The following is a 26511-nucleotide window of genomic DNA, read 5'->3' as shown; positions in this document are numbered from 1 at the left end:
CATGGCCACGGTTAGCGTTGCCACTGCCAGCATTGCCCTTAGCAGCATTTCCGCTGCCGGAGTGTGCCTCCCCGCTGTCAGCCTTGGTGCTGCCAGCATTGCCACATGCAGCCTTTTCGCTGCCAGGACTGCTCCGACTGGAGAAACCAGCCTATAAGCTGTCAGTATTTGCACAACTTTGCCGTCCATGGGCCCCTTGATGCCTCCCTTCTTGACCTAGGACCCTGACCGAGACTTTTGGAATTTAACCCTTTGCGGTCCATTTATTCAGCGCGTCTCAGGCGCATCAGGTCCAATTTATTTTCACACACGCAGTTTATTTTACACATGCTGTTTAAAAGTTTTTTTTTCACAGTAAAACAGGTTCAAAAGGCACTGCATATCAACAGGACACTCAGTACTGCATCTCCAGCCCCGCCCCACCCCTTGTTCGCTGTATTTTTCACATACCTCTGCATAGTCGTGCATACTGATAAATCATCTCCTGATCACTCATTTTATCACCAAACTTCTCAATAATGCGATCCAAGTCATTATTTTATTACTATAACATTTCAAAAAGCTCTGCAAATGTCTGTGATATTCTTTGAGCGCTGGATGCGGAAGCAGCTATCTTGTTTGTTTATGGCTGTGTTATCTCTGTGGTGCCGGGGCTATGTGTATTGCTCAGATCCACCCCTTCTTTTCGGCTTCTCTTGGCTCCTATCGGTCTCACTCGACCATTGAATGGTTTTCTCAGCTTTTTCCGGAGAATAAACGACTAGAGACCTGTGCTTTACGTCTTTTTGATGATGTCGGACCTGGTCCGACATAGGAGCGCAAAGGGTTAAGGGGGGAGGTGGCCATTGAGACCATGTGAGCTGCGCACAAGGAGGGAGATATGTGGCCGGGTGCCCCTCCCCTGTGCGTAGTTTTGTGTTTTATGTTGTATATGGTGTGATATTGTTGGTGTATATATATATTGGTGCACATGGTATAAATTGGGCTATGTAGCACGAGTGTTGTAAAAATGTATATTTGTATTTAGGCACAGGAATTGCGCAATCACTTCACATGCAGATAAAATGTGTATTAGTATGTGAGTACGGGGAGTGCACAAATTAGTTCACGTGCTGGGGTTCAAGTGAATGATTAATTAGAAATTGAATCCTGGCACAGCTGTATATATAGATGCACGAGTCACTCACTCAGTGTATTCGGGTGGAGAATCGGAGAGAGAGAGAGAGAGAGAGAGAGAGAGAGAGAGAGAGAGAGAGAGAGAGAGAGAAAGAAAAGAGAACAAATACATTCTAAAATAAATAACAATTGCTTCTTGTGCGGGAGGACCTGCATGATACTTAGTTTGGGTTTGTCCACTGTTTGTTTGTCTGTCTGTTTGTGTGGCCAACGCGCCATTTTATTTTGTGTTTAAACTTTTTATTTTGTTCATTTATAATAAACCGACGCAAAGTGCAATTCACTTCACATTCTGTGTCCATTCTTTTCCTAGTCTGACGTCACCAGGAAATAGAATGGTATGCCACCTGGTGCGCTATAGTGATAAAAAAAGCTAATTTACATTGTTGTATTGAATTTTTTTTTTAAAAAGAGCTATTGTTATACAAATAACATAAAAAGCATATCATCTAAAATACTTCAGTACAGTAACACAATATTGACAGGCTATCATATACGGTAGTGCCTGGAGTGTTTCTCATTTCTTTGCGATGCATATACAGTTTTCTGTTGATTTGCATACAAAAAAAAAAAAACATGGTATATAAAAAAGTATATGGAATAAATATTATTTTTGTATTAATAGTCATACATTTAATTCCTACAAAAACAATCTCCACCACTGTAAACAAAGCCATCTGTTGTATAACTGGCAGACAATCAAGATCTATAAACTAGATGCCCACATACATTGAAAAACGCTTTGAAACGACAATGACCCTTGTGACGGATGCAGGCTAACTTAAGCAGACTGTGATGACGTGATGTAACAAGTCTGTTTTTGCAAGGTTTATCCTTCCATAGCTGTAAATAGACAGGAGTTTCAAATACCAATTACCAATGACGCACAGTAATTTCAAAATTCCAGACACCAGTCATTTCTACCATGCCTATCAAGCTGAACCTTCCAACTTATCTGCCTCTGGCAGGTGTTGCAAGTTGCTTTTGTTTCTAACTTCGGATCCAATGCCTAATTTATTGGCTACATGAATCTCCTCTTCTCTGGAATTGTTCTGCAGACACATCATTAAAAAACCCTTTCCCTTGTGTTGGTGAGACTAATGAATTTCTAGCATTTAAAATATTTCTTCTTTGTAACACTTGCCTGACTCCACATGCTTATAATAGTATAATTATTCTGCTTGTAGCCACAAGGCTGTCATCTAAATATCCAATACTAAAATGTTCAAATGTATTTTTTATGGCAAAATATTTTTAAAAATCCAATAAATACATACAGCCTGTTATCTATAAGAGGAGGTTCTAAAACTCTTCCTTTTTTCCCCAAAGAGTTTACCTAACCTAGGCCACCAGTGAATTGAATGTACATTTGATACAATAGCTTTAAAGGTTCAGCAGCACTGAACACATTAAAGAATAAATTCAAGCGCCATTAAGCACACTGAAGAAACCACTAAGTATGCTCAGTTTAAATATTGGTTTGCTTATATACCCCAGTGGTTATTTTAGCTCCTACTATACTTGAGACCAGTATATCACAATGCCACTATGAGCTATTATTTTGTGTGTCTAAAGCCATATTCACACATAATATGCTGGGTCTAAGGTACCTCAGAGTGAGCTCAGAATTTCTTCTTATTAACACAACACAGTTAGTCCCTGCTCAATACCACCATACACAGCAAGAAATAATTTGGGTTTGGCTTTCTTTTTACTTATTATAAACATAGTTATAACAAGACCTCAGATCCACACTTTCCATCTCACATCCACTACATTCATTCAAATTGCAAGATTGTTTGTGGTTACTGTACTTAAGTTATATGAAAATACTAATCATGCATTAATAAAATAATAATAATAATAATAATAATAATAATGGATTTACAATGACAAGTGCTCTCTGAGATGGTTGGGTCTCAAAGTCCAGTTGTTTGCAATTTGAATTCTGCTTTTTTGGGTCATTTGGGTACTTCACCAAAACAAATGTAACAAATCTCAACTGTGTTCTATCTACTACCAAAAAGCACATAGCTATACAAACTGTGTTATGCCTTCTGAAGCAATTAATTAAGCCCTTGTATTTAAGCATCTCAAGCTGTAGAACTGTAAACACAAATGGAGCAAAAATATATTTTTGTAAGTTTGCTGTTTAACCTACATCATACAGGTAACCTACTCACTGTTTCTAGTTCATTGGACCTTTGAGTGTTGTCCTGTAATTAGATTTAACAATGTGCGATAATATTTCAAATAAATAAAAACATATTTTATAATATTAGCTATTATCATGTGTATTATTATTATTATTATTATTATTATTATTATTATTATTATTATTATATAGACCAAAGGCCTAACAAATTATAGCCTAATGCTAAATATAAATATATGTCAAAATGAACAGATTTTTAGATGGCATTGCGTTTATAAAAAGCTAGTTTTCAAAGGGTGTCACAACTTATAATGATACAAGCTATTCTATTTTATGCTAATTTATTTTAGTTCCTTATTTCTTTCAATCTTTTTATTTATTTATTTATTTACGATAATGTATGATCATGCTAATATGCTACAATTCAGTAAAGACATCTGTGATACAGACAATACTCCAAATAGTACATGCCTACTATAGAGGTTCAATGCTGTCTTACCTCTTCACACTGCAGTGAAGGCGGGTCATTGCCTCCACTTAAACCACCTCCACAGGTGGTTTAGAGACGACTTAAAATATGCCTGAACAGGTTTAGTGCCTAGATATCTTCACTTTGTGAATTGGGTATAACAGCAGCAGCCCCACATACCATTAGCTGACCCCTTTTATCGCAAGAAGCTCCTCAGGACATGCCTGTCTGCTGGTTAGGGATACACAGCTGGCCAGTCACCAGCTGCATATCCCCACAAGCAAACAGATCTGGCAGGGTGTCCCAGATATTGTCCGGCTCTTATAATTATTTACAAAACTAAAACTAATAATTTTTTACTATTTACAGCAATCCCAAGCCCCCGAATGAAAACACAACACAAAACAAACATTTCTCATGTATAGGGCCTAAGTCTCAGCCCTGCCACACATAGCTATGCCCAAAACACTTGCCATTTAAAATAAGAAATATATAAAACATCGATGCAAACTTTACATGAGTAGATACCTTTTAAACATCTTTCTGGTCCTATCCATGACTGGTTTTCCCAATCCCAAGTCCAAAGCCCCAAACCTGAATCTTGAGTCTTCAGTACACCTATTAATGACTGCGTTTGACATTTTCTGTAGGGAATTGAAGATTCTCAGTCATGATCGAGTTTTTGTTGCCTTTTTTCTCTTTCAGTCTCAACAGAAATGCATTGTGGTCTTTGCCCTGGTGTGCTGCTTTGCAGTACTAGTTGCTTTGATATTTTCCGCTGTGGACATTTGGGGGGAGGATGAGGACGGAATCACTGAAGACAACTGTAGCAAAAACTGTCGGTAAGAGGTAACAAGAGAGATTTTTTTCATTTGTTCATTTGTTTATATCCTTTGTTTATATTCTCAATTTTATATCCTGTCCTGGTATTCATGGGTTTCTTTTTGGATCACATTTTTGCTCAGATTTTAATTCTGTTTCAGCCATTGCAACCTTGACCTTATATTTTATCTGCAAGGAGAAAATAGTGCTTATGTTATAAAACCAGGAACACATACCATTTATAATTTAGCTAGTTTTATGGAAAAAACGAATTGCAGTAAAGAATTACTTTGTACTAGTGCGAACAGAACATCAACCCCTTTGATGTTTCTTTATCTTTGTTCTTAGTGTCTTGTTGCCCTTGGAGCCACTGCTTAGATGTTGAGTTTCTAAAATCTGCTTGCATCTGCAAAACTACCTTTTCAACAAAATATATTGACAATTTTACAAATGTTTCATGCTTAAAGTACCCCATATTAATTACATATTGTTTAATAAATAGTTTAAATATTTGAAAAGGTATTTTCATTTAGCTGCATTAGAAATTGCCTAAAACTCTCTGGGCTATGGTTGACATGATTGCTTGAGGACTGTACAGTTATTGCAAGCTTGAAGACAAAAAGTAATTTTTTGTTTCACGCTTATGTTAACATGAATAAGCCTTACATTTAAATACATTTCTCAAAAAAGATTGCAATAAATGAATAGTCATGAAGATAATGGTTTTGACTAAAAATGTATTTTTTTGGAAGCTTAGGCTGATATTCGGGGGAGAGATTATTGAATGATGGCTCTCTCTCTAGGATTATTGAATAATTACTCATTAGATCATTCCTATATAAATCTCAGGTAAACTGACCTGGGCGTTGGCATCGCAATCCCAGTTGTAATTCTACAACTGCGCCGTCGTTTGCAAAGGACAGATGATCCTGCATGTATTAGAGTTGTCATTTTATTTCAGCAGTCTGTGCTTGTCATTTTATTTCAGCAGTCTGCGCTTGTCATTTTATTTCAGCAGTCTGCACTTCTCCACGCGTCACCAGGCTTTTGTTTACTGCATTGTTACATTTTCTGTGCTTTGGTAGTTCGCCTTGGTTTGTTTACGTGCTGGTTGTCTATGTGCGTTTTGTTTGGGGCGTGTTGTTTGGGGGGCTGGCCATGCCTCTTTTGTCTTCACGGTGCCCGCTTGTCCTCCGTCATGATCTGTGTTTTATTACGCTTGTACTTGTTGCCTCGGCCCCGCTGACCCATTCAAGCTCCAGAATGGGTAGCAACACAGGTTCTTGCAGTTTTTGTGAACATAGTCATTTTAAATGTCATACACACGCACACAGATATATATATGTGTGTGTGTGTGTGTATATATGCGTATGTATGTCTGTGTGTATATATATGTAGTGTGTGTGTATATACGTATATTTTGGTTAGGGGCAAATTTTTTTGATGCTCCATTACATCTTGTTTCTTTGTGCTTGCCATTTATAAAAATTTATCATCATTGATACCCTCGTCAGGGTCATTACCTGAGTTTTTAGTCACCGATACCCTCGGCAGTGGTCATTACCTGAGTCTGGTCAGTGACACCTCAGCAGCGGTCATTACCTGAGTTTGGTCAGTAATACCGTTGGCAGCGGTCATTACCTGAGTTTGGTTTGTAACAGAAGTAATGAGTTTGGTTAGTAATACACTCGAAAGGGTCATTACCTGAGTTTGGTCAGTGATGCCCTCGGCAGCGGTTATTGCCCGAGTTTCACCGTGTAAATGTTAACTGGTACCTTCTTAGATATCAGCCTCTCTAGTATCTATTTGGACAAACAGAATATTGCTAATATGCCCGGAGTGGGGGCCATCTGTCCACCGGGGCCACCAGAGGTTTCCTCCCACAAGGAGGAGGGTTCCTCTCTGCTGAGCGGTGAGATTAGTCCATTATTAAATTGATATATACTTTTGGGAGATTTGGGTCAATTATTATTATTTATTTATTTTTGTTTGTTTTGTTATTGCCTCCGCCACCAAGTGCTCTCACCTTCCAGCATCATCCCTCCAGCCATAAGAAGCAACATTCTCCAAGACCCAGATCTTCAAGAAACTGGCCCCAATTGCCGATCCAGTCAGCCTACCAGTTCCAGACTTCCAGCCTAATCCTATAAATGACCTTCCCAGCCATCTATTCTCTTCAGACCGTAAATACATAATGAATTCCTTGGCCCCCCGGACTCTGGCTTCAAACAATACAGGTTGGAAATCCTGTCTCCACTTCTGTTCAGTTTACCATCTATCCTGCCACACCGAGTCTTCCAATCAGTTCCTGGTCTTCATCACACAGTGGCATGAAAACCCCTCCAGCTATCTACAATCAAAACATACCTATGAGGCATCCAATTCAACCCAATACTACCAAAGCGGACTGCATTCAACGAGGAGTCCATATTTACTACCATAAGATTCCTTCGACCTGTTGCCCCTACAACTCCATCTACAAGTGCACCTTAGCAAAGACTTTTAATAATGCTCCCTAAGATCCTTTGTTTGTAACAGAAATAAATAAACCAGTAACTCAATCATGGTTTCCAGTCTACCTATCCATGCTATTACTTCGCGCAGTTTTCTCTTCCACAATTTTTTCAGCCCATTCTTTCAGGATTGAAGCAGCCACTTCAGCAGCCAAAGCTGGACTTTCCCATCCATGATCAAACTCCTTGGCAGATGGGCCCCCAGTGCTGTTAGAAAATGTATATGTAAAAAAACATTTACTGTTTTTCTGTTTGTTTTTTCCTGATTTAATGCAGCACTAGTTTTTGTTGCTAATGAATACAAACGTTTTCCTGATTATTCTATGATTAATGCATTTTGCTCTGAATTCCATCTGAGGTCTGGTAGCCTTCACTCGGGCTTCAACGATGGACACTTCGTAGGTATTTACAATTGCCAAATAATAAAAAAAAGCTTCTGCTTACATGTAGCTGTTTTCAGTTCAGGTACCTCATACAGAATAGCGAACATGGTTTGTGAACTGTTTGTAAAACATGTAACGAATATAAGTACAGCTAACCTTTAGTCTTTTTTAATTTGGATTTGAGTGCATGTTTGTGTGTTTCAGAATTTAAGTTACCGTTAGGTCCTAACATTTATTAGCAAAATAAATAAAATAAAAACATTTCGGAATTAAAAATATCTAGTTGTCTACATTATGTGTTAATACTGATTGTCCTGTTTGTTCAGTAACTTTTCACAGTGTGTTCATAAAGTTTATTCAAAGCCTTCTTGTTGGCTTTGTTAGAGAAGAGGGTGCTGTGCCTGTTCTGGTACTGTAATATGCTTTAGTAAAGTTGCTGAAAGTAATCACACTGCATCCAGACTGTCTGATTTCTTCAACTCGTCATTCAAACCAGAGACTAGTGGCTATTGTGGTTACTGTATTGCTGCTGACAGCAAATACTAGCCTCGATTTTTTTTGTAACTTTTTTTGCTGTACTAAATTTAAATACATAGATAAGACAGCGAGGAAGCAGACTAGTCTACATTGATAGACAACATTCCAAGGGTGTGTACATGAACAGATTTTCTTTCAACAAGCAGAAAAAAGGTAAAATACATAAATACTGTATTTACGTATTTTCGGTCGGATTGATTTGGAACATTGATTAAACATAATCTGAAAGATAACATTCAAGGTTTTTTATCAGAGATTTAAGCCCTCGTAATGATCAATCAGGTTAAAGGAAATCTACAATCCATTTTCTAATACCCATTTAAGTAGGCTTCTCTAATCATTGGAGATTTGAGAACCATGTTTGTAAATGAAATCACCATCATTTAGAATTAGCCAGTACGTTGCTTGCCTTGAAGTCTAGACAGTACTAATTACAAAAGCATTGACAAGTATGGTGGCTTCAAAATCTGGCTGTAGGCCTATTATATGTTGTATGTGTGCTTCTGACCTCATAATGGATCAATACTGTAAGTAAAGCATTTAAAGTAACTTACTGGGGTTATTAAGTATTTAAAGATAAATAGATATTTAAGATATTTAAAGAATATAGCTATGAAAATTTAGGAATTTGGTTTATTCAAGGCCATGTTGACAGCAAATTGTGCATGTACTAGACAGTATAGGGGCCCTTAGTAATTCACCATTTCCAATAGTAATTATTTGGCCTGTCATTAGCATTCATTATTGCACCTCTTTCATCAGAGGTAAGAGAAATAGGATTTTTTTTCTTTCACCATAACATCAAAACCTAAAGTCCTGCAAAGCTAAATCAAAACAGTGACATTTCTAGCTTCTCAAATTGTTGCTTTTGTCTCAAGGCACAACCTTCTTGTAGTTCATTAGTTGGATATCAATGGCGTGCTACAAATGACTACAAATAAGTATCCATAATGAGTATGGTGAAATTTACAAGTACAAATGATGTAGAGATTCATTAATTATTTGCACTTGCTTTTTAGAACACTTCCGGTTTTAGCCTTTTGCATTTCAGGTCGTAAAAATACATATTAGGACATTAAAACATGTCTAAATCATCATTAAATAATGTGAAAGCTCTGCCTAATCACTGCCAGGATTTTGTTTTCAAGTCACTTCTGGTGTTAGACCCATCACCTTGGAAAAAAATGACAAATTAAGTTAATGGTTTCTTTGCACCCCATAATAGATATAATGTTTCAGTTCTTGGCTTGCTTATGGACCCTGTAACAGCTGTCATTTTCACAGCACACATGGAGTTTGTGAGATAGTTTATTTCTTGAGTCAGCTGGTGGGGTGATGGTGGATGAGCAGTGAGTGGGGAAAAATAGTGGCAACATTTCTAAATAAGAGGCGTTCGGAAAACAGTAAAAGTGTTTATTTTTAGAAAGATACAAATGCAATATTGTCAGAACAGAACTACTGCCAGGTGGTTGGAATTGAGTCAAAATGTAAGAAAATGTACCAATAACACTTTATTTTAGTGGCCCTTAAAGTTGCAGACAGCATAATTATGAAAGTTTTGCTGCACAGTAAAAAAACAAAGTGCACTAAAAATGAAAGATGAAAGGCTGTAATAATACAGAATCTGATATCTGATTAATACTTCAGAAGTTCAAGTGTGTGTATGTATGTATACATGTATATACTGTGTCAGTGTGTATCTGTATAACAGTTAAAGAAAGCATACAAGTTTCTACACGTTTCATTTTGTACTTAACACTGATGAAGGTATTTGTTAAAATTTTGGTCTACCTGAACTTTTTTTTTTTTACCAATGCTTATTTCCCAGATTGTTTTAATCAACAAACAACTTAAGTATGGCATGAGGCAGACTGGAATACAGAATGTTTGTATTACAAATGAATGAAAATACATAACAAATGATGTATTTACCATTTTATTATTAGGTGGGAGATTACCTGCATGTCTTGACCTCAAGATCAGTAATCTCTTTTAGCCTTCAAATATGGCATAACTGCTCAGCTTTACCATGCTCTTTTCAGAGTGATTAACTGCATAGGTATATCCACATCACAGTTCTCACAGCTGTATTATGTATTCTTTATTTCACAATATAATAAATATATATAACATAGATCCCTCCCTCCCTCCTTCACCACTCACTGTTCCCTTTTCATAATAAACCTGCATTTTAAATAAACCTCCCCTTAGCTGGTTAGTTTGAGACACGGTCATCCCTGTCTGCAGCATCATCAAAATCGCTGAAAGCTAACATGCAGCATGAGGCCACAACCCGAAAGTTATTTTCACTGGTACTATTGCAGACGGAAAAGAATGGGGCAAAGTAAAGTATGTCACCAAAATCACATTACAGGGCAAAAGCAGTGTGCGCCTGTTTACGTCATGTGTTTTCAAAAACAGGGGCAAACGTGTTATGATGTAATCTTGCTTACATTGAAAACAGCCAATCATTGAAATGATAATGAGAAATATTCTAATGAGAACTCTTCTGTAATTCGATAATCTTGACCATATTCTGCCCATATTCAATATTCATTTAAACGCTTGCAAGATGGTCTCTCTGTCTCTCTCAAAGAAAAGGAAGACACTGTACATGAAAATTCCTTAAGAAAGCTGTCTCTTGGAAAAGCTACACAGAAACATCTGAATGTGTATGCAATCAGACTGAATCTTTGCCAAGACAATACTCTCAACATTTCAAGTTCATGGAACACAGCTGCTGGAAAACAACTTCTTGAAGAAATGATGCTACTAAAACTAAAAGTATGCTAAAATACATTAAGTAAAAATAATCTGAAGTTACTTAATACCAAAGTGCTTTTTTAAATTTGCTAGAGTTGGTGCTCCATCACTGGGAACAAATAACATTGAAGCACACAGGAAGAGGAAACCATTTGTTGTGAGGCTTCGTTGCATCGTGGGACATGGAGTCCTGAAGAAAAAGCCATCTTGTTTTTTCTTCAAGATCCTTTAACTGTGAAGAGGACTATAAACTGAAGATAAAGTTTCTAAACTGAAACGCTTTAAACCACGAGGAGAATGCTATATACAGTAATTCTTCATTTTTAAAAACATATTAAAATATGTTCTTGGTGTTATTAATACCCACATTTTAAAAAATTATAAATGGTTAACTTTCCTCTGGTATAGTTCCCTCAGCAGTTAAGATAGCTGTGGTAAATCCTATGCTTAAGAAACACAATTTGGATCCTAAAGTCCTCAATAACTATAGGCCAATCTCCAACCTACCATTCTTAGATAAGGTTCTAGACAGAGTTGTTGCAATTTAATTACAAAAATGTCTACTCTAAATGGTATATTCAATAAGTCTGGTTTTCATGCTGCACATAGCACCAAGACAGCCCTTGTCAGAGTTGTGAACAATCTGCTGATAAACTCTGACTCGGTATTAACTCTTCTTGATCTCAGTGCTGCCTTTGATACTGTAGACCATTCCATCCTACTGAATCGTCTTGGAAGCACAGTAGGACTTTCTGGCCTTGGTTCAAATCTTATCTTTATGATAGGTTGTAATTGTAAGTGACTCTGCAGCTGATGCATAGTTCACACACCCTAGTCTCTGTAAGTCGCCTTGGATAAAGGCGTCTGCTAAATAAACAAATAATAATAATAAAATATAGCCACATTTTTCCGTATCTGATGCTGAGAGACTAATGCATGCCTTTGCTTCATCTAGAATTGATTATTGTAATGCACTTTTTTTCTGGTGTCCCAAAACGTGTGGTATCTCATTTTCTGCTTGTTCAGAATACCAGCGGTAGAATTCTGACTAAAACCAGGAAAAGTGAACATATTACCCCCGTTTTGGCCTCTATACAATGGCTCCCTGTGCAGTACAGAATTGATTTTAAGATTATGCTTACAAGGCCCTGAATGGATTTTCTGGAGTTACTGACCCCGTATCTTCCAAACCGCAGAATCTTAATTACAACTTAATATATGGTTAATTATTCTTAAACATACTTAGTATAATAATTTATTATACATTGGAAACAAATTATTACAATCTAATACATTCTACTCTTATTTTTGTAACGTTTTAAATAAAATAAGGTATTACTTTCAACAGGATTTATTTGTTTTGATTTGATTTATTTGTTTTGATATATATATATATGTTTAACTGTAACTTTTGATTGCACTTGGATATGCATGTAGTTTTGATGTTGAGATAGAAGGATATTGTGGTAACACCCTAGATCATTTATAGTAAAAAATTGTTTATACATAACTAAAAGCATGTCTTGAGATAGTATCCAAAATCATGTTTACTTGTCTCGAGATAGCTTAAAGTTAACATTTATTTTTCTCAATCCTCATAGTTGGGGGCTCATGGAATTATCAACACAAGTGGTTGCCCCTGAGAACAAAATCGTGTCCTTAGAGGCAACAGCTTTATCTAGGATATACAGTTCTTCCATAGTGTAACATATTTGTGTATCAGAAATTAATCCTTGTTGACTGATTTGTTTTCAGTTTGTTTTTTATAAGCGACAAAACTAGTTTTCATCTGACATAACATAGTGTCTTTTAGTTTTTAAGTAAGCTGGGGACATTGCTACTGCATATTATTATTTGTTTATTTAGCAGACGCCTTTATCCAAGGCGACTTACAGAGACTAGGGTGTGTGAACTATGCATCAGCCAAGTGAACAGAATGCTAAACTATGGAGGAATGTAGAATAAAGACACCTTATTTGTGTAAAGTGGTGCTCTGAAATGCAAACTGTACCATGTGCCATTGACATTAAGAGACATCGCTTATCATGTTGCACATATTGACTGCTATGCAGTAGGCCACTTCCTATCCAGTTCGGTTGTGCATAAATATCAGGCTAGGCAGCTAACAGCTACTCTGGTTAAGTATGGTATATTTACATAACAATATCACCAATAATAGCTATCACATTGAACTGTTAGCATCCAGTTAAAAGTTGTATTCATTTTTTAACTGTCATATTCTTTTAATGAAGGGAATTCTGGTTATAAGTACAAGACCCTGAATAAGGGCATGGTTTCTTCAGATAAGAAGAATGCAATGTAAAGACAGACTTGCTTTCAGTGTGGCTTTTAATTTTGGGCAGTGTGCATTCGTTGGCAGCATGGAAAGACGCCAGCTCCAATTAATTATTTAACAGTGTTACTAATGAAAGTTTATAGATTAAACACATCTTCTGTGAACTTGAACTATGCTTAATCCATTGGTGCATACAGATTTTGTTAAATATTAAATCTATCGCATCCATCATATTTTATTTGTCAAGACAGATCTTTGTTATGGTGGTTTATCTATGTTTACTAGTTATAGTTCAGTATTAACGTGAAAGTGTACAGCAGTACCTCTTCCAGCAGTGCCTTACCTTATCTAGCAATGAGCAAAGGTCAAGCTTGGTAGAGGAATTCTCAGAAGAGAGGAGTTGCGGGCCTGTTGGGAGCGAAATGGCAGGTTTCTAACTAGCACAAGGGTAAATTATGTCACTTTGAATTTAAGATTTCTTACCTCGTATGATGAACTCATACAAAGTTAACTCCCGGTCTCAATTTTGCTTGGTCATGAGAAACAAAGCGTGATATAGTCCCACTCTTCCAGCTCAGCGACCAGATAAAGCAGCTCATTTACCCTGCTTGAGAACAACAGCCGTATAGGACAAGGTGGCCAAGTGGTTAAGATGATGACCTGCTAATCCATTGTGCTCTGAGCAGGGCTCCACCCTGGCCTCCCTGAGGGAGTAGTCTAGCAAGCCTGTGCATTCCCATGGCAGCGTGGAGAGACATGCCTGCAAAACCAGCTGCAGCCACTGTGGAGACTCCTGTTGGAAGCCAACCATCCAGGAAGGGGACGGAGTCACAATGCCCGAAGTCATCACCCTAAAGCCGTACGCGATGTGTCAGTCATGGATTGGAGGAGACGTGATTGAACTAGGTATCGCAGGGGGCATGACTAAAGGTATAATTGGGGATGTGATGATGTAATCTGATCCTTTGATGTGGTTATGAGAATGACCAAGAAAGGAAACGGACTGTGATAAGCATATCGTGAGTGTTAAGCAATTAAACCCGGACTACACTTCACCATTGTACACGAATAAACCTGTAAATGACCACTTTCACTAAGAGCACTCACTCTGGACTTGTGACCATGTTGTGTTTGTGTGTGTCTTGTTTAGTGTATTATTATTTCAGGACTGAACCAGATCGTGTGGACAAGAGGATTGACACCTTTCCAAAGAAGGACTGCTCCATCTCTCTGCAGCAGATGCATTAATAACTTTCAGGTGTCCACCACCTAATATCTACACAAGCTGGGGAGCCAGCTGTCTGCTACCCAGTAAACACCTGCTGCTGGTCTGAAGGATTCCCTGTCCCATATGAAGGAGACGAGACAGGCGACCTGGTCCTACTCAGCAGCTGTAAAACGTTTTGCCCAGTTTTAAAACAAGAGGATACATCAGTCACTAGGGAGAAAAAACTTTTTGGGGGTCTAGCCCCCTATTGAAAAGATCTGAACTGGTACAGGACACAGGACATCACAATCCAGGCAACCTTGGTGGACTCCACAACAGCATTGCGGATCTACTCAGCAGAGAAATAGTTCTCCACAAGTGGCAGATCCGCCCAGGTGTGGTAGAGGTCGTATTCAACTAACTAGGTTTTACAAGTGTAGCAAATAGCAAATAGCTCCTGACTGGCACAAGAGGTTCCGGGTCTTGGAGATCCTGGAAATGGCGGAAGCCGAGCCCCTGCACCTACAGATGAGCAGCAACCTACTGTCTAGAACAACGGGAAGATGTTCCCCACAATGCTTCGCTGTTACTGTTTGTTGCCTGAAGATTGAAGGTGGTACTGTGGTACTAAGGCCTATCCGAACAAGTAACAAATATCCTAACTGCTGAAAAAAAGGAAAAACCTTCCACTTTTCAGGGCTATACAGGCAAATGGAAAGAAATTGTCCTCTGATTCAAAATCTCTACACTACTTGGATATCTACCAATTCTTATCATACCTCATCCACCTGACCAAGCAAAATGGAGACTGGGAGTTAACTTTGTGTGTGGAGTTCATCATCCTACAAAGAAACCATATTACAGATAATCTTCGTCTTCTTCTTTACTGCTCTTCAAAGCTCAAAGCCGTTAAGCAGTGGAGCTTCTCTGTATTCTACAGCTCTTCCTTAAAAAAAAACCAAAAAAAAAACCATGTGAATACACCCACAAAGACTTCAATGGGTAGCAGCCCAGAAGAGTTTTGTATGATGATTATTAAAGAGATTAGATCACTGTGGCCTAGGAACTACACTTCCAGCCAGAGTAAGTTTGCTGTATTCGTGCTCATGTGTTGCTACAACTGTTTAAATAGTGTGCCTGTAATTTTTGTTCTCACTGTTAACATCCTTACAACTTTTTACACTTGTAACTTTAAAGTCTTTTTTAACAGGGGAGATAGTCACACCAAAATAACATTTTGCATTTGTACTAGTAAAAACACTTATAAATATATAATGTGACATTAACTTTTATAGCCACTTGCTGTCAAACATTGCGCATTATATTATTCTACCTATACTGTGCAGCAGAAAATGTAGGCTATGCAATGCCAACAACAACTTTTGTTAAATTCTTATTTTAAGCATACACCGCTTAAAAATGTAGCACAACTTAAATTGTTCACTTAACCAAAAAAAAAAAGATAAATATAAAATATAAAATTTTCGGTTACAAAATCCAGTCAAACTTGAATTTGTTACTTCACAAAAGCCGGCACAATAATCCATTTCTGCTTTAAAATGCTGCCAAATACACCCGCAAGCAAGATCAACAAAAATTACAAAAGGTAATTTTGAAGTACATTATGTACTAATAATAATAACTAAAACAACCTAAAAAATAAATTTAAAAAAGCTTCAAAATAATATTTTAGTCACAGTTAGTTCATTTAATGCAGCATCAAGTCTGTTCTGCTGCACACAACTCAGCTATCCTATTGTTGTCTTCAGATATTTAAAAATAATTCCAAACACTACATGTTTATCGGTGTACATTATCAGCTAAAATAACAAAAACTGCCTGTAAGCCGATTGTGATTTTTTTCCCTTATATCATCCATGCTGATAGACTACCGATTATCAGTGCACCCCTAGTGAATACCATCAATATGAGTATAAGTATTTAGGTTAGTTTAATGCCATTTAATTCCAGAAAGAAAGGGATAAAAAGTCTATAACAATTCTTCTTGGGTTTCAACAAGGAATCCTGTTATTAAGCAGGCACTTTTGCTACATGGTTATACGTAACCTACTATTTTGATTCACATATTTTTAAGGCTCTTGACTCTGGGAAGTAGATTGAAACAGTTTACCATAGACCAAAGTAGTCATAAAAAAAATCTTTCAGCGGCTACTTAACAAGTAACTAACAGCCGTTGATCCTATTTTTTATTTCTTAATTGAGTAAAACTAGAACGGTCAAACCATATACCGACCCACTCAAAAGGAAAAGTGGTCTACAGTGAAAGAGTCTATGTGTTAAGTTAGAGCAAAAAGTATACTCCTTTAATCATGTTTGTGTCAGGGGGTAGAGGTGGTAGAGGTGGAATGTGGCCACTGGTGTTTTCATTCATCTGCCTGGAATTGTCACATAGGAATAAGCCTTCATCCTGTATATCTGAGGTAGGCAAATGAAAGTTAAAGCAAGAAGCTTTGTCAATACCGATTTGTTTCCAGAGCACTGATAATAGTTGAAACAGATATAACTTCTCAAATAGGTTTATTTGGAACATAATAACTCCTGAACGAGTTCATGAAATGTAGAGGGTTTGACTGTAGACACACTTTTATTATTATTATTATTATTATTATTATTTATTTCTTAGCAGACGCACTTACCCAAGGCGACTTACAGTTGTATACAAAAATACATATCAAGAATTATAGTACAATTAAGATCAAGATACAAAATACAATGATTTTAGTCCTAATAAGAGCAAATACAAAACAGTACGATTTGATATCGGGGCAGTTCAAGAGCAGGTAACAGTGTTGATAGTTACATCAGGGTTAGATACGAGTGCAAGTGAAATACAAAATACTACAGATTGGGTTAAGTGCAGAATTAAAGACAGTAAACTAGGGAGCAGATAAGTGCAAGTTGAAGTGCATTAAGGCACAGTGCTATATTGTCCAGAAGGGAAGAGTTGAGTTTTACAGGTGTTGTCTGAAGAGGTGTGTCTTGAGGAGGCGCCGGAAGGTGGTCAGGGACTGGGCAGTCCTGACATCCGTAGGAAGGTCGTTCCACCACTGCAGGGCGAGGGTGGAGAAGGAGCGGGTTCTGGAGGCAGGGGAGCGTAGAGGAGGTACAGCCAGTCTTCTAGTGCAGGCTGAGCGGAGAGGTCGGGTGGGTATGTAGGGAGAGATGAGAGTCTGGAGGTAGCTGGGTGCAGTCTTGTCAAGGCATCAGTAGGTGAGTACAAGATGCATGAACTGGATACGAGCGGTGATCGGGAGCCAGTGGAGTGAGCGGAGCAATGGAGTAGTGTGGGAGAAGCGAGGCAGAGAGAACACCAGGCAAGAGGCGGAGTTCGGGATGAGCTGGAGCAGACGGGTGGCGGATGCAGGGAGGCCGGCCAGGAGGGAGTTGCAGTAGTCTATGCGGGAGAGTACCAGGACCTGGATGAGGAGTTGCGTGGAGTAGTTGGTGAGGAAGGGTCAGATTCTTCGTATGTTGCTCAGGAAGAAATGGCAGGTGCATGCTAGAGTGGAGATGTGCTGGGAGTAGGAGAGGCAGGGGCCAGGGTTACTCCGAGGTTCTTGGCTGAGGAGGAGGGAGAGAGTGTGGTAGATTCCAGAGGAATGGAGATAGAGAGATCAGAGGTGCGAATGCATCCAGGAGGATATAGCAGACAGACAGGTAGAGATACGGGAGGGGATGGTGGTGTCAGAAGGGGGGAAAGAGAGGAAGATCTGAGCATCATCAGCATCGAAATGGTATGAGAAACCATAGGATGCGATGAGGGGGCCCAGGGAGCGGGTGTAGAGAGAGAACAGGAGTGGACCCAAGACTGATCCTTGGGGGACTCCTGTTGAGAGAGGGTGAGGTGTGGCGGTTGAGCCGCGCCAGGTTACCTGGTAGGTGCGGTCAGAGAGGTAGGAGGAGAACCAGGCCAGAGCAGTGCCAGAGATTCCTAGGTCAGCAAGATAGGATAGGAGAATAGAGTGATCAACAGTGTCAAAGGCAGCAGAGAGATCGAGGAGAATTAGGACAGAGGAGAGAAGCAGATCAGGCAGAGTTTAGCAAGTTAGTGACAGACAGGAGAGCAGTTTCAGTGGAGTGAGCAGAGTGGAAACCAGATTGGAGACGGTCGAGCAGGGAGTGGTTAGACAGGAAAGCAGAGAGCTGGTGGTGTACTGCCCGCTGAAGGGTTTTAGATAGGAAGGGTAGGAGGGAGACAGGACGGTAGTTCTGGAGGGAGGTGGGGTCAAGGGTAAGTTTTTTGAAGAAGGGGGGTGATAGAGGCTTGTTTGAAGGCAGAGGTAAAGAGGCCGAGAGGAGGCGTTGAGAAGGGAGGAGATGAAGGGGAATAGAACAGGAGCAGCAGCTTGAAAGAGGTGAGTGGGGAGGGGGTCCAGTGCGCATATATGTTGTGGGTTTGTGGCCCTGGAGGAGGGAGGAGAGGTCAGAGTCTGAGAGGAGGAGAAAGAGGGGTTGGAGCGGGAGGGGGTGGGGGGAGGGAGAGGTGTTAAAGAGTTTGCGGATATCAGATTTTAGAGGAGAAGAAAGAGGCAAAGTCATCAGAGGAGATAAAGGAGGGAGGAGGTGGGGGGAGGATTGAGGAAGGAGGAGAAGGTAGAGAATAGTTTCCGGGGGTTGTTAGTGGAGGACGGAAATAGGAGCGTTTAACAGAGAGTGAGGAGAGGTCAGAGGGGACAGAAAAGAGTAAGGAGGTTGTCACAAGGCTGGCTGGTAGTGACACGTCAGACCCGGAAGAAAACACACAGACAGACGGTGGTGATGAGTGAAACTGAGTGCAATGGCTGCACTCAGCGTTTAATAACCAATAAATAAAAAGGTTGAACAAACAGAAAACAGGACACTGCACTTGCGGCCAAAATAAACAGGTAAACAAAACGAACTAACACACAAAACAAGTGGACGAACGTTAACAAGTACCGTGCTGGCACTTCCAGCACGCTGTAGCAGTTGTTATCTAAACTCTATTTCTCTTTAGTTCTCCTCCTCTCTACACCCGTTCTCCACTCACGAACACCCAACCCCGAGTGAATGAAAACATGCTGCTTTTATGCAGTTGTACCGAGACTCGTTTGCTAGTCAATCATTCAATTGGAATCTCGGTACAACTGCACGTGAATTAATTAAGTGTACTCCCGTGACCACACATTACATTTCAACCAGCACGTGAAGTGATCTGTGCCATCCTCGTGCCTAAATACAAATCTAAATTTTTAAATACACGTGAAACACAGACCCGTTTATATCCCGTGTACCATCTCTATAGACCAACATTTACACGCAACACGTAACATACAACATATAACACACACTACGCACAAGGGCGTGGCCACATTGCCACAGAGGGAGAGAGGAGAAGACCAGTCCCACCTCCCCATCCAGTGAGACGTGGAGTATGGGACAGGACGTAGAGAGAGGACAGGGCAGCAGTATTTACAGTGTTATAAGGAGAGAGCCAGGTTTCAGTGAGAGCAAGGAAATCAATAGAGAGAGGTGGGAGGCAAAGGCAGAGATGAAATCAGCTTTGTTAGCGGAAGAGTGATAGTTCCAGAGGGCACCAGAAAGACTGCGGGAGGGGAGAGAGTGGGGGGGGGAGGCAGAGGGATAAGGTTAGAGGGGTTAGGGGAGCAGCAGGGGACAGAGGACGGAAGCAAGCGGACAGAATAACAGGGATGTGAGAGACAGTCATAGCAGGACAGGTGGGATAGGTACAGTAGAAGTGGGAGCAGGAGCGGTGGGGGTGTCTAGTAGTTGGCGTCTTCCAGAGCGCTGCTAGGTTCGGATTTTCTCCAACATCCTCTTCTCACACCCTCACTTTGCAAGGGAACTGGTTAACAGCTGCTAAACTGTGCTAAAGACAATACTTCAGCAATACAATAGTTTCAATGCGCTTCAATGAGATCACACAAAGACAAAACGCTGTGTGGAAACCAATCAAATTGCAAATCAATCAGTTTAACCACACTCACAACAGCAGAGCACCTAATTAAAACACCACCTTAATAATGTTACTTAAATATAGCTAATGTCAAGAGTTGGAATGAGGCCTCTAGTAGCCATTGGGAGATATTTGGAAAAGGTCCTTTCTCTACCTGTCCTCGCTCGGACTGCCACAGCTCAGACTGCCCTTGGACGTGTGGCCCTTAGACTGCCACAGTTCAGACTGCCCTTGGACGTGTGGCCCTTAGACTGCCACAGCTCAGACTGCCCTTGGATGTGTGGCCCTTTGACGGCTGGCCCTCAGAACAGCTGGTGTTCTAAGACACTGTTTGCCAATTTATACTGTCTTACAGGTCTAGAGCTGGTCCAGTTTCCACACTATCTAAATACACTTCAATCAACCACAGCTCTGAATACTTTAGAAAATTAATTCCTTCAAACCAGCTAATGTAGTTACATCAGCAACAAGGATTAAATTGTACTTGCCAAAATCGCTACTTTCTGCCTGTCAACTGCAAACAGCTAAACACAATCCAAGCAGGTCAGTCGCTAGAGACAACAGAGACACTTAACAGTTTTGAGGCCGTTGACCCATTTAATTAAGTGATGAAAAACCAAGTATAGTTTTTGGTGGTTTAATTCGGTTTCTGTAAGGGAAGCACCAATGGTTGCAGCTTTTAAAATAAGACTGAAGACACATTTTTATAATCTATCTTTATCTTAAAATAATTGTTTTCTTTTATCGTCTATGGTTTTATTGTTTCGCTAACCTTGTTTTTTATTTATGTTTTATCTACTTATTTATGCATTTACTCTCCTGCTCATGTATTTTCATTTACTGTGATTATTGTATTTCCTGCTTGTATTTTCTGTTTTAGCCATTGTGACAGGAATGACGTGTGGTGACATCAGGCAAGAATGCAGGAAGAGACAGAGGCAGTACTGCAGTTGCAAAACAAACGCGGTGTGCGCCTTTTATTTTTAACAAAAAAAAATAAATGTTCAAACACAAAAAAAGTGTCACATAGCAAAATAAAATAAGAAACAAAACAAGTCACAAACACAGTAATAACCCTTAAGGTCCGGCTGGGCAGTAGCCTTCACGGTTCATTTAAGTTTAGTTTTTCTTTCTTTTATTTTTACTCTCCTCTCCCGCTCTCGTTCACTCCTCGGAACACCCACCCCGAGCAGGGAAAACTGCAGGGTTTTATACAGGTGACCATCTCCCGATTAGCAACAGATTAATCACTTAATTCGGGAGATGGCCACCTTCTGCACTGTTTTTTTTAAAATTAATTACGCAGTCATGTTTATAAAACAATAACAAAACACAGCTACGTCATCATATTTATAATATAATAACACAACACGGCTACGTCGTCATATTTATAAATAAATCATAACAACAATAATAATAATAACTACAACAAAACAAGTACAAAATAATAAATTGCACAGGGGCGGAGGGGTACCCCGTTCTATAAATAAATAAACAAATACCTGTACAGGTCTCCTCGCCCTGTTACAGCCAGTAAAGCACTTTGAGCCATTGCTTTTGTGAAAGGCGCTATATTAAATAAAGGTTGATTGATTGAAGTTAGCATGCATGCCAGGGCTGGCACACTATCTGATTAAAAAATTGAGTTGTAGCCTTGAGTATATTAAATTTGCTCTCCTATTGAATCCGATTATTCTGGTGCTTGAATGCTGGAAATAATGTAGAGCACAGGAACGTTCTGTCTTCAGAGAGTAGTGTTCCACTTTGTAAAGCGGCCTGGTTATCATAATTAAATCCAATTTTCTTTGTTCTACTATTCTTCTGAATTCTGTTAAGGCTAGGGGAAACTTTGACTTATTGAAACAATAGCTGTTGGAACAATTGGCCAAGAGCATGTTGTCGGAAGACTGCTTTACTTGTGGTTATCTCAGCATTCACTGTTGTCCACATGCTGATCATAGCTCTCATCCTCTTTTGACATTGAGAATATGAAAGCTGCTGGGGTTGTGTTTCTGAAAATGAAGCAGCCAAAAAGACTACATTGTATTCTGAATTGATGTATTTTGGTTTTGGGAACTCCAGATACTTCTCCAAAACTACTGCCAAGATTATCAGTGCTAGTTCTGCTGTCACTCATTCAGCCAATAAATACAAGATGTATAGGTAATTTGATTCACCTATTGTTCCCCATGCCTCTGCCCCACCCAGATGACCACTGATCACCAGTAAGTGCCTGTGGCAGAGTGTCCCGCCCCTATATATTTATTATTATTTGTATTTTTGTTTGCGGCGCAGTTCAAAGCGCTGCGTATTTGTTATTGTTTTTATATTTAAAAACCTTGTGAGGATGCGTGGCTGATTTAACTAGCTGACAGTCATGCATCCTTACTACACTCGTGCAGACTGTGGCCGAGGGGTAATAAGATCATTAACAGCTAGTTAACCCCTCAACCAGAGTATAAGAACGTATGAAGAGAGCCGCAATATACTAATTTAAATATTATTTGTGTCATCTTAGCGAGATCTCTAGCGAGAGTTGTGTGACATTTTTTCAAATAAAATAGCGGCAATTGAGTTGTGGTTTGCTGCAGCAGAGAGTGCCCGAAGGATAACGTCTACACATGCAAGGGTGCAAGAATCAAAATAACATTGTTTTTGTTAAATGTAGATGTCATCTGTACAACGCATTCTGTTCTGTCTTCATTTTACCTATTTTAATACTGTTATATATCTAAAAACATGAAAGGCAGTTTAATCCCATCAGATTCTATAGTGGGGCCCCAACCTTCACCCCCCAAAAGCTTTTCATAATCATACAGTAGCCCCTCGCTAAACCAGACATGTTTGGCCGACATAAGGAGGTGTCGGGTTTAAAAACAATACAATAAAACCGCACACACATACATTTACATTTCTCGATGTAAATCATTGTGCTGAAATAACACTAATGTGTTTTGGGTACGCTACACATTACATTATGTAAAAATATAAATCTGTACAGTAAGCCTATACAGTATACAGTACAGTAGTAAAATTAAATGAATACCTAGCGCACTGTTTTTGCACTTTATCCTACTTGTAACACAAAATAAATCATCCTGCTGCACTGTACACATTGATGTGCAATGCGATTATATTAAGATTATTTTAAATTGAAACTAAATAATTTTAGGGTTTTTTATTTTATTTTAATTATTATTATTTTTAACTTGGTCTGCTTAGTAGCCTAGACAGTTAACACACAATATATCATGGTTCTATACAGATGATCAAAATGAGCTGGAGGGGTTAGTGGCACATGTGTGCAGTCTATGGCAACACACGAGAAAAAGCGGACTGGGAAATGCCAGCAACAATTGTGACTGTTTAAAAAGTGCTTTCAAAAGTTCTTAACAAATTGATGTAATTGTAAGTGTTGCAATTGCCCACAGCTTAAATCTCTTTACAATATTTTTGATACCTCATTTGCATTATCTACACCCCGTTTTTGTGAATTTCAGCAGGAACTCCCAGAATTACATATTCATTTAAGGCTAAAGCGCAAATAAGAACTGCGGCTGCAAAGCATTCTTTAAAGTGATGCTAACAGCGTTGCGTTTGTTTAGTACATTCACGCCACACTTCCGACTGGTTTGCATGTGGTTTGCAATGATTGCGACAAACGCATCATTTAGTACATGTACCCCTTAGTGTTATCAGACATAATAAAAAAATGTTTTTACACTGGGGTTTTCTTCCATTATTGGTGAAGGTTTTGTGGTAGAACAATGCTGCAATAGGATGTAATTTACTTCTTAATGGTGCTAATTTATTAATGACAAGCAGTGGAATTGTTTTGATATATTGTATTTGTTGTAATGCATGGCAACAGAGAACTTTTTCAATTTCTCTCGTTTCACCAACTTCTCTGAAGTATTTCATTCAACGTTCATGTTTTATTTTTTTTTATACAAAAACTTGATAAATTTCACCTTAATTTGGGAATTTTAAAAACTTGAGCCTAATGTTATTTATTTTGGTGATGTTTCTAGTCTTGTTAACAGTTCTGATGTCCATATGTAATGATAAAACTGCTTAACCTATGGCTAAAACAAATATTTTTAAATGTATCTTTTTTTTTTACTAGAAAATGACGGATGTGCAAGCTTTCAGAGCCAATTTTTTTTTTTTCCCCTCAGCATTGTTCTTGTAGAGAACATCCCTGAAGACCTGTCCTATTCGGACAATGGCACTGCACATCTGTCGCTCTATCAGGGCCTGCTCAGCCTCCTGGATTCAGCTGAAAAGACAGTGGAAATCGTATCTTCTCATTGGGCCTTAAACAATATAGACCTGGAACAGAGTCATCCTTCAACCTGGCAGGTACGAACTTACAGAAAAATACCATTGGGATACCATTGCTACACCAGTGTATTACCCTGAAGAAACCATAGCAGTCCGATAAGACCACATCACTGTCAACAGCAGCTGTGGTTCTGATACTGTACAGTAGCACACAAGTGGTCAGATTCTCATTGTTAGGTTATTTATTCCAAATCATCATTGCCACGATTTTTTCAGAAAGGAAAAACACACGCAATATAGTTAAATAGAAATAAACAATATTTGTTTTAAAATTGTAATTGGTGCTAATGACAATTTGGGGTAAATAGCTTGAAGAATATGGATATGGAAAGATAATTAATATGTTAAAATATAAAAATGTCACTGCTGTCAACTAATGTCTACCAATGACTAGTACTACTGTAGGGAAGTTGTTATTGAGTCCATGAAAAAATGTATACTTTGTGTTGTCAAATTTGATTTTTTTAGCTTTATCTTTTAACCTCAGTAAGCCATTCATACTATGTTAATAGTGCTTTGTATTGGATGACTCTTTTTGAATTTGAGCTGCAGTGTTTTGAGTGTTTTCAACAGAAACTTTGAAGATTAAACATCATATTTATTAAAGCAGAAAAAATATTATTGTCACATTCAAAATTGATTATTTTCTCTAGTTATTATTGTAAGGAAATTTGATAGTCCATATTAATATCTGGGATGTATGGTACTTTCAATGGAGAGATATTGAGCAGAGTTTATGTGGGGTATTTTGGAATGCAGGGTCTGTCTCAATACACTGCAGTTTGACTAGAGTGAGAGCAAATATGACCATTTATGGGCATTTGTGTAGGGGGTTTACAGCTCTGCTGTGCTTGCTTGCATGGGGGGATGGGAGAATCTCAGAGATAACAGATGCAATGGAATGTGTGTGAGGCTTGGAGATTTGTCACTACAGGTATAGTGAGGAGGGGTCATAAATTACATCATTAAAAGGGTGTGTTTTGGAATCTACAAAACTGAAGCGAATGCATTGTCTTGTGCTCAGTTCTACCAATCTCACTGAAGCCCAGAGTGACGCGACTCTGTACAATAGTTTATTCTTGTATTACAGCAATAAACATATTTTTGACTTTCACTAATACTGTTTTTCAGTTTTCATCAATTTTTCCTTACATTATACAACAAATGTAATATTTAATGTAAAAACAACAACAGACATGTGAATGTCCCCTTCTTGTACTGGACAGAGTGATCTTTAGCAGAAATATTTCCGATCTTTGATGCAGCCGGTGTCTTTTTCGTTAGAGACATTTTAAAAGAAATCCTGTAGCCATTAATTTCTTTTTTGAATATAAAAATGGGACAGCACCTTATGTTTTATTTAACGTAATAGATTGGAAAAGATAAAACCACCTTCACATGTTTGTCATAAAAGTACTATTCTATTAAAACTATTTGTAAAAGTATGTTTTCCATATTTTCTGAAACAATTTAGATGAGGAAACCCGCAGTTTTTGTACGCTACAAAAAAAAAATTCTAGGGACAATACATTTCATACTTTTTTAATGGGGGGCAGGGTCAATGCTAGTTGCAGGAGATGCGTTGCTTGGCAAGTAATTGAGCAGGTGGGCTTGCCCGGTGCTGAGCTGATTGGGAGGTCCAGTTTGGCTGGGGGGCGTGCCTGGGGAGGCTGAGCACAGCTCAAAAGGCGTCTGCGCCACAGCTTGAGATGACTACAGCGAAATGCTACACATTTATTACTCTAAATAAATGCCTAAATACATGCAAAAAATGAAACATCAGACGAGAAGCAGGATATGTATTTATTGCTCTGCTTACTGTTGGTGTGCATACACATTTGAACTTTTTTTTTTTTTTTTTTTTTTACTATTAGGCAACGTTTTAGCTGA

At 38.8% G+C, this 26511-nt stretch overlaps 1 protein-coding gene across 2 annotated transcripts in view; it reads left to right on the top strand.

Annotated features, from left to right (window-relative positions):
- Window positions 1-26511, top strand: part of LOC117403135 (inactive phospholipase D5-like) — a 128504-nt gene that overhangs the window by 35003 nt on the left and 66990 nt on the right. Inside the window, exons 2-3 of one of the 2 annotated variants that reach the window (XM_034005155.3) lie at window positions 4506-4642; window positions 24456-24639. In XM_034005155.3, the coding sequence (XP_033861046.1) occupies window positions 4506-4642; window positions 24456-24639 (321 nt within the window). Of the gene's footprint in view, window positions 1-4505; window positions 4650-24455; window positions 24640-26511 lie in introns of both variants that reach the window. The other variant, XM_059024360.1, reaches the window with a different exon arrangement.

The sequence above is a fragment of the Acipenser ruthenus genome, chromosome 5 (assembly GCF_902713425.1).
Source record: "Acipenser ruthenus chromosome 5, fAciRut3.2 maternal haplotype, whole genome shotgun sequence".
NCBI classification, from domain to species: domain Eukaryota; kingdom Metazoa; phylum Chordata; class Actinopteri; order Acipenseriformes; family Acipenseridae; genus Acipenser; species Acipenser ruthenus.
Note: the sequence above shows the minus strand (reverse complement) of the source record. Positions and strands in the feature narration are given on the sequence as shown.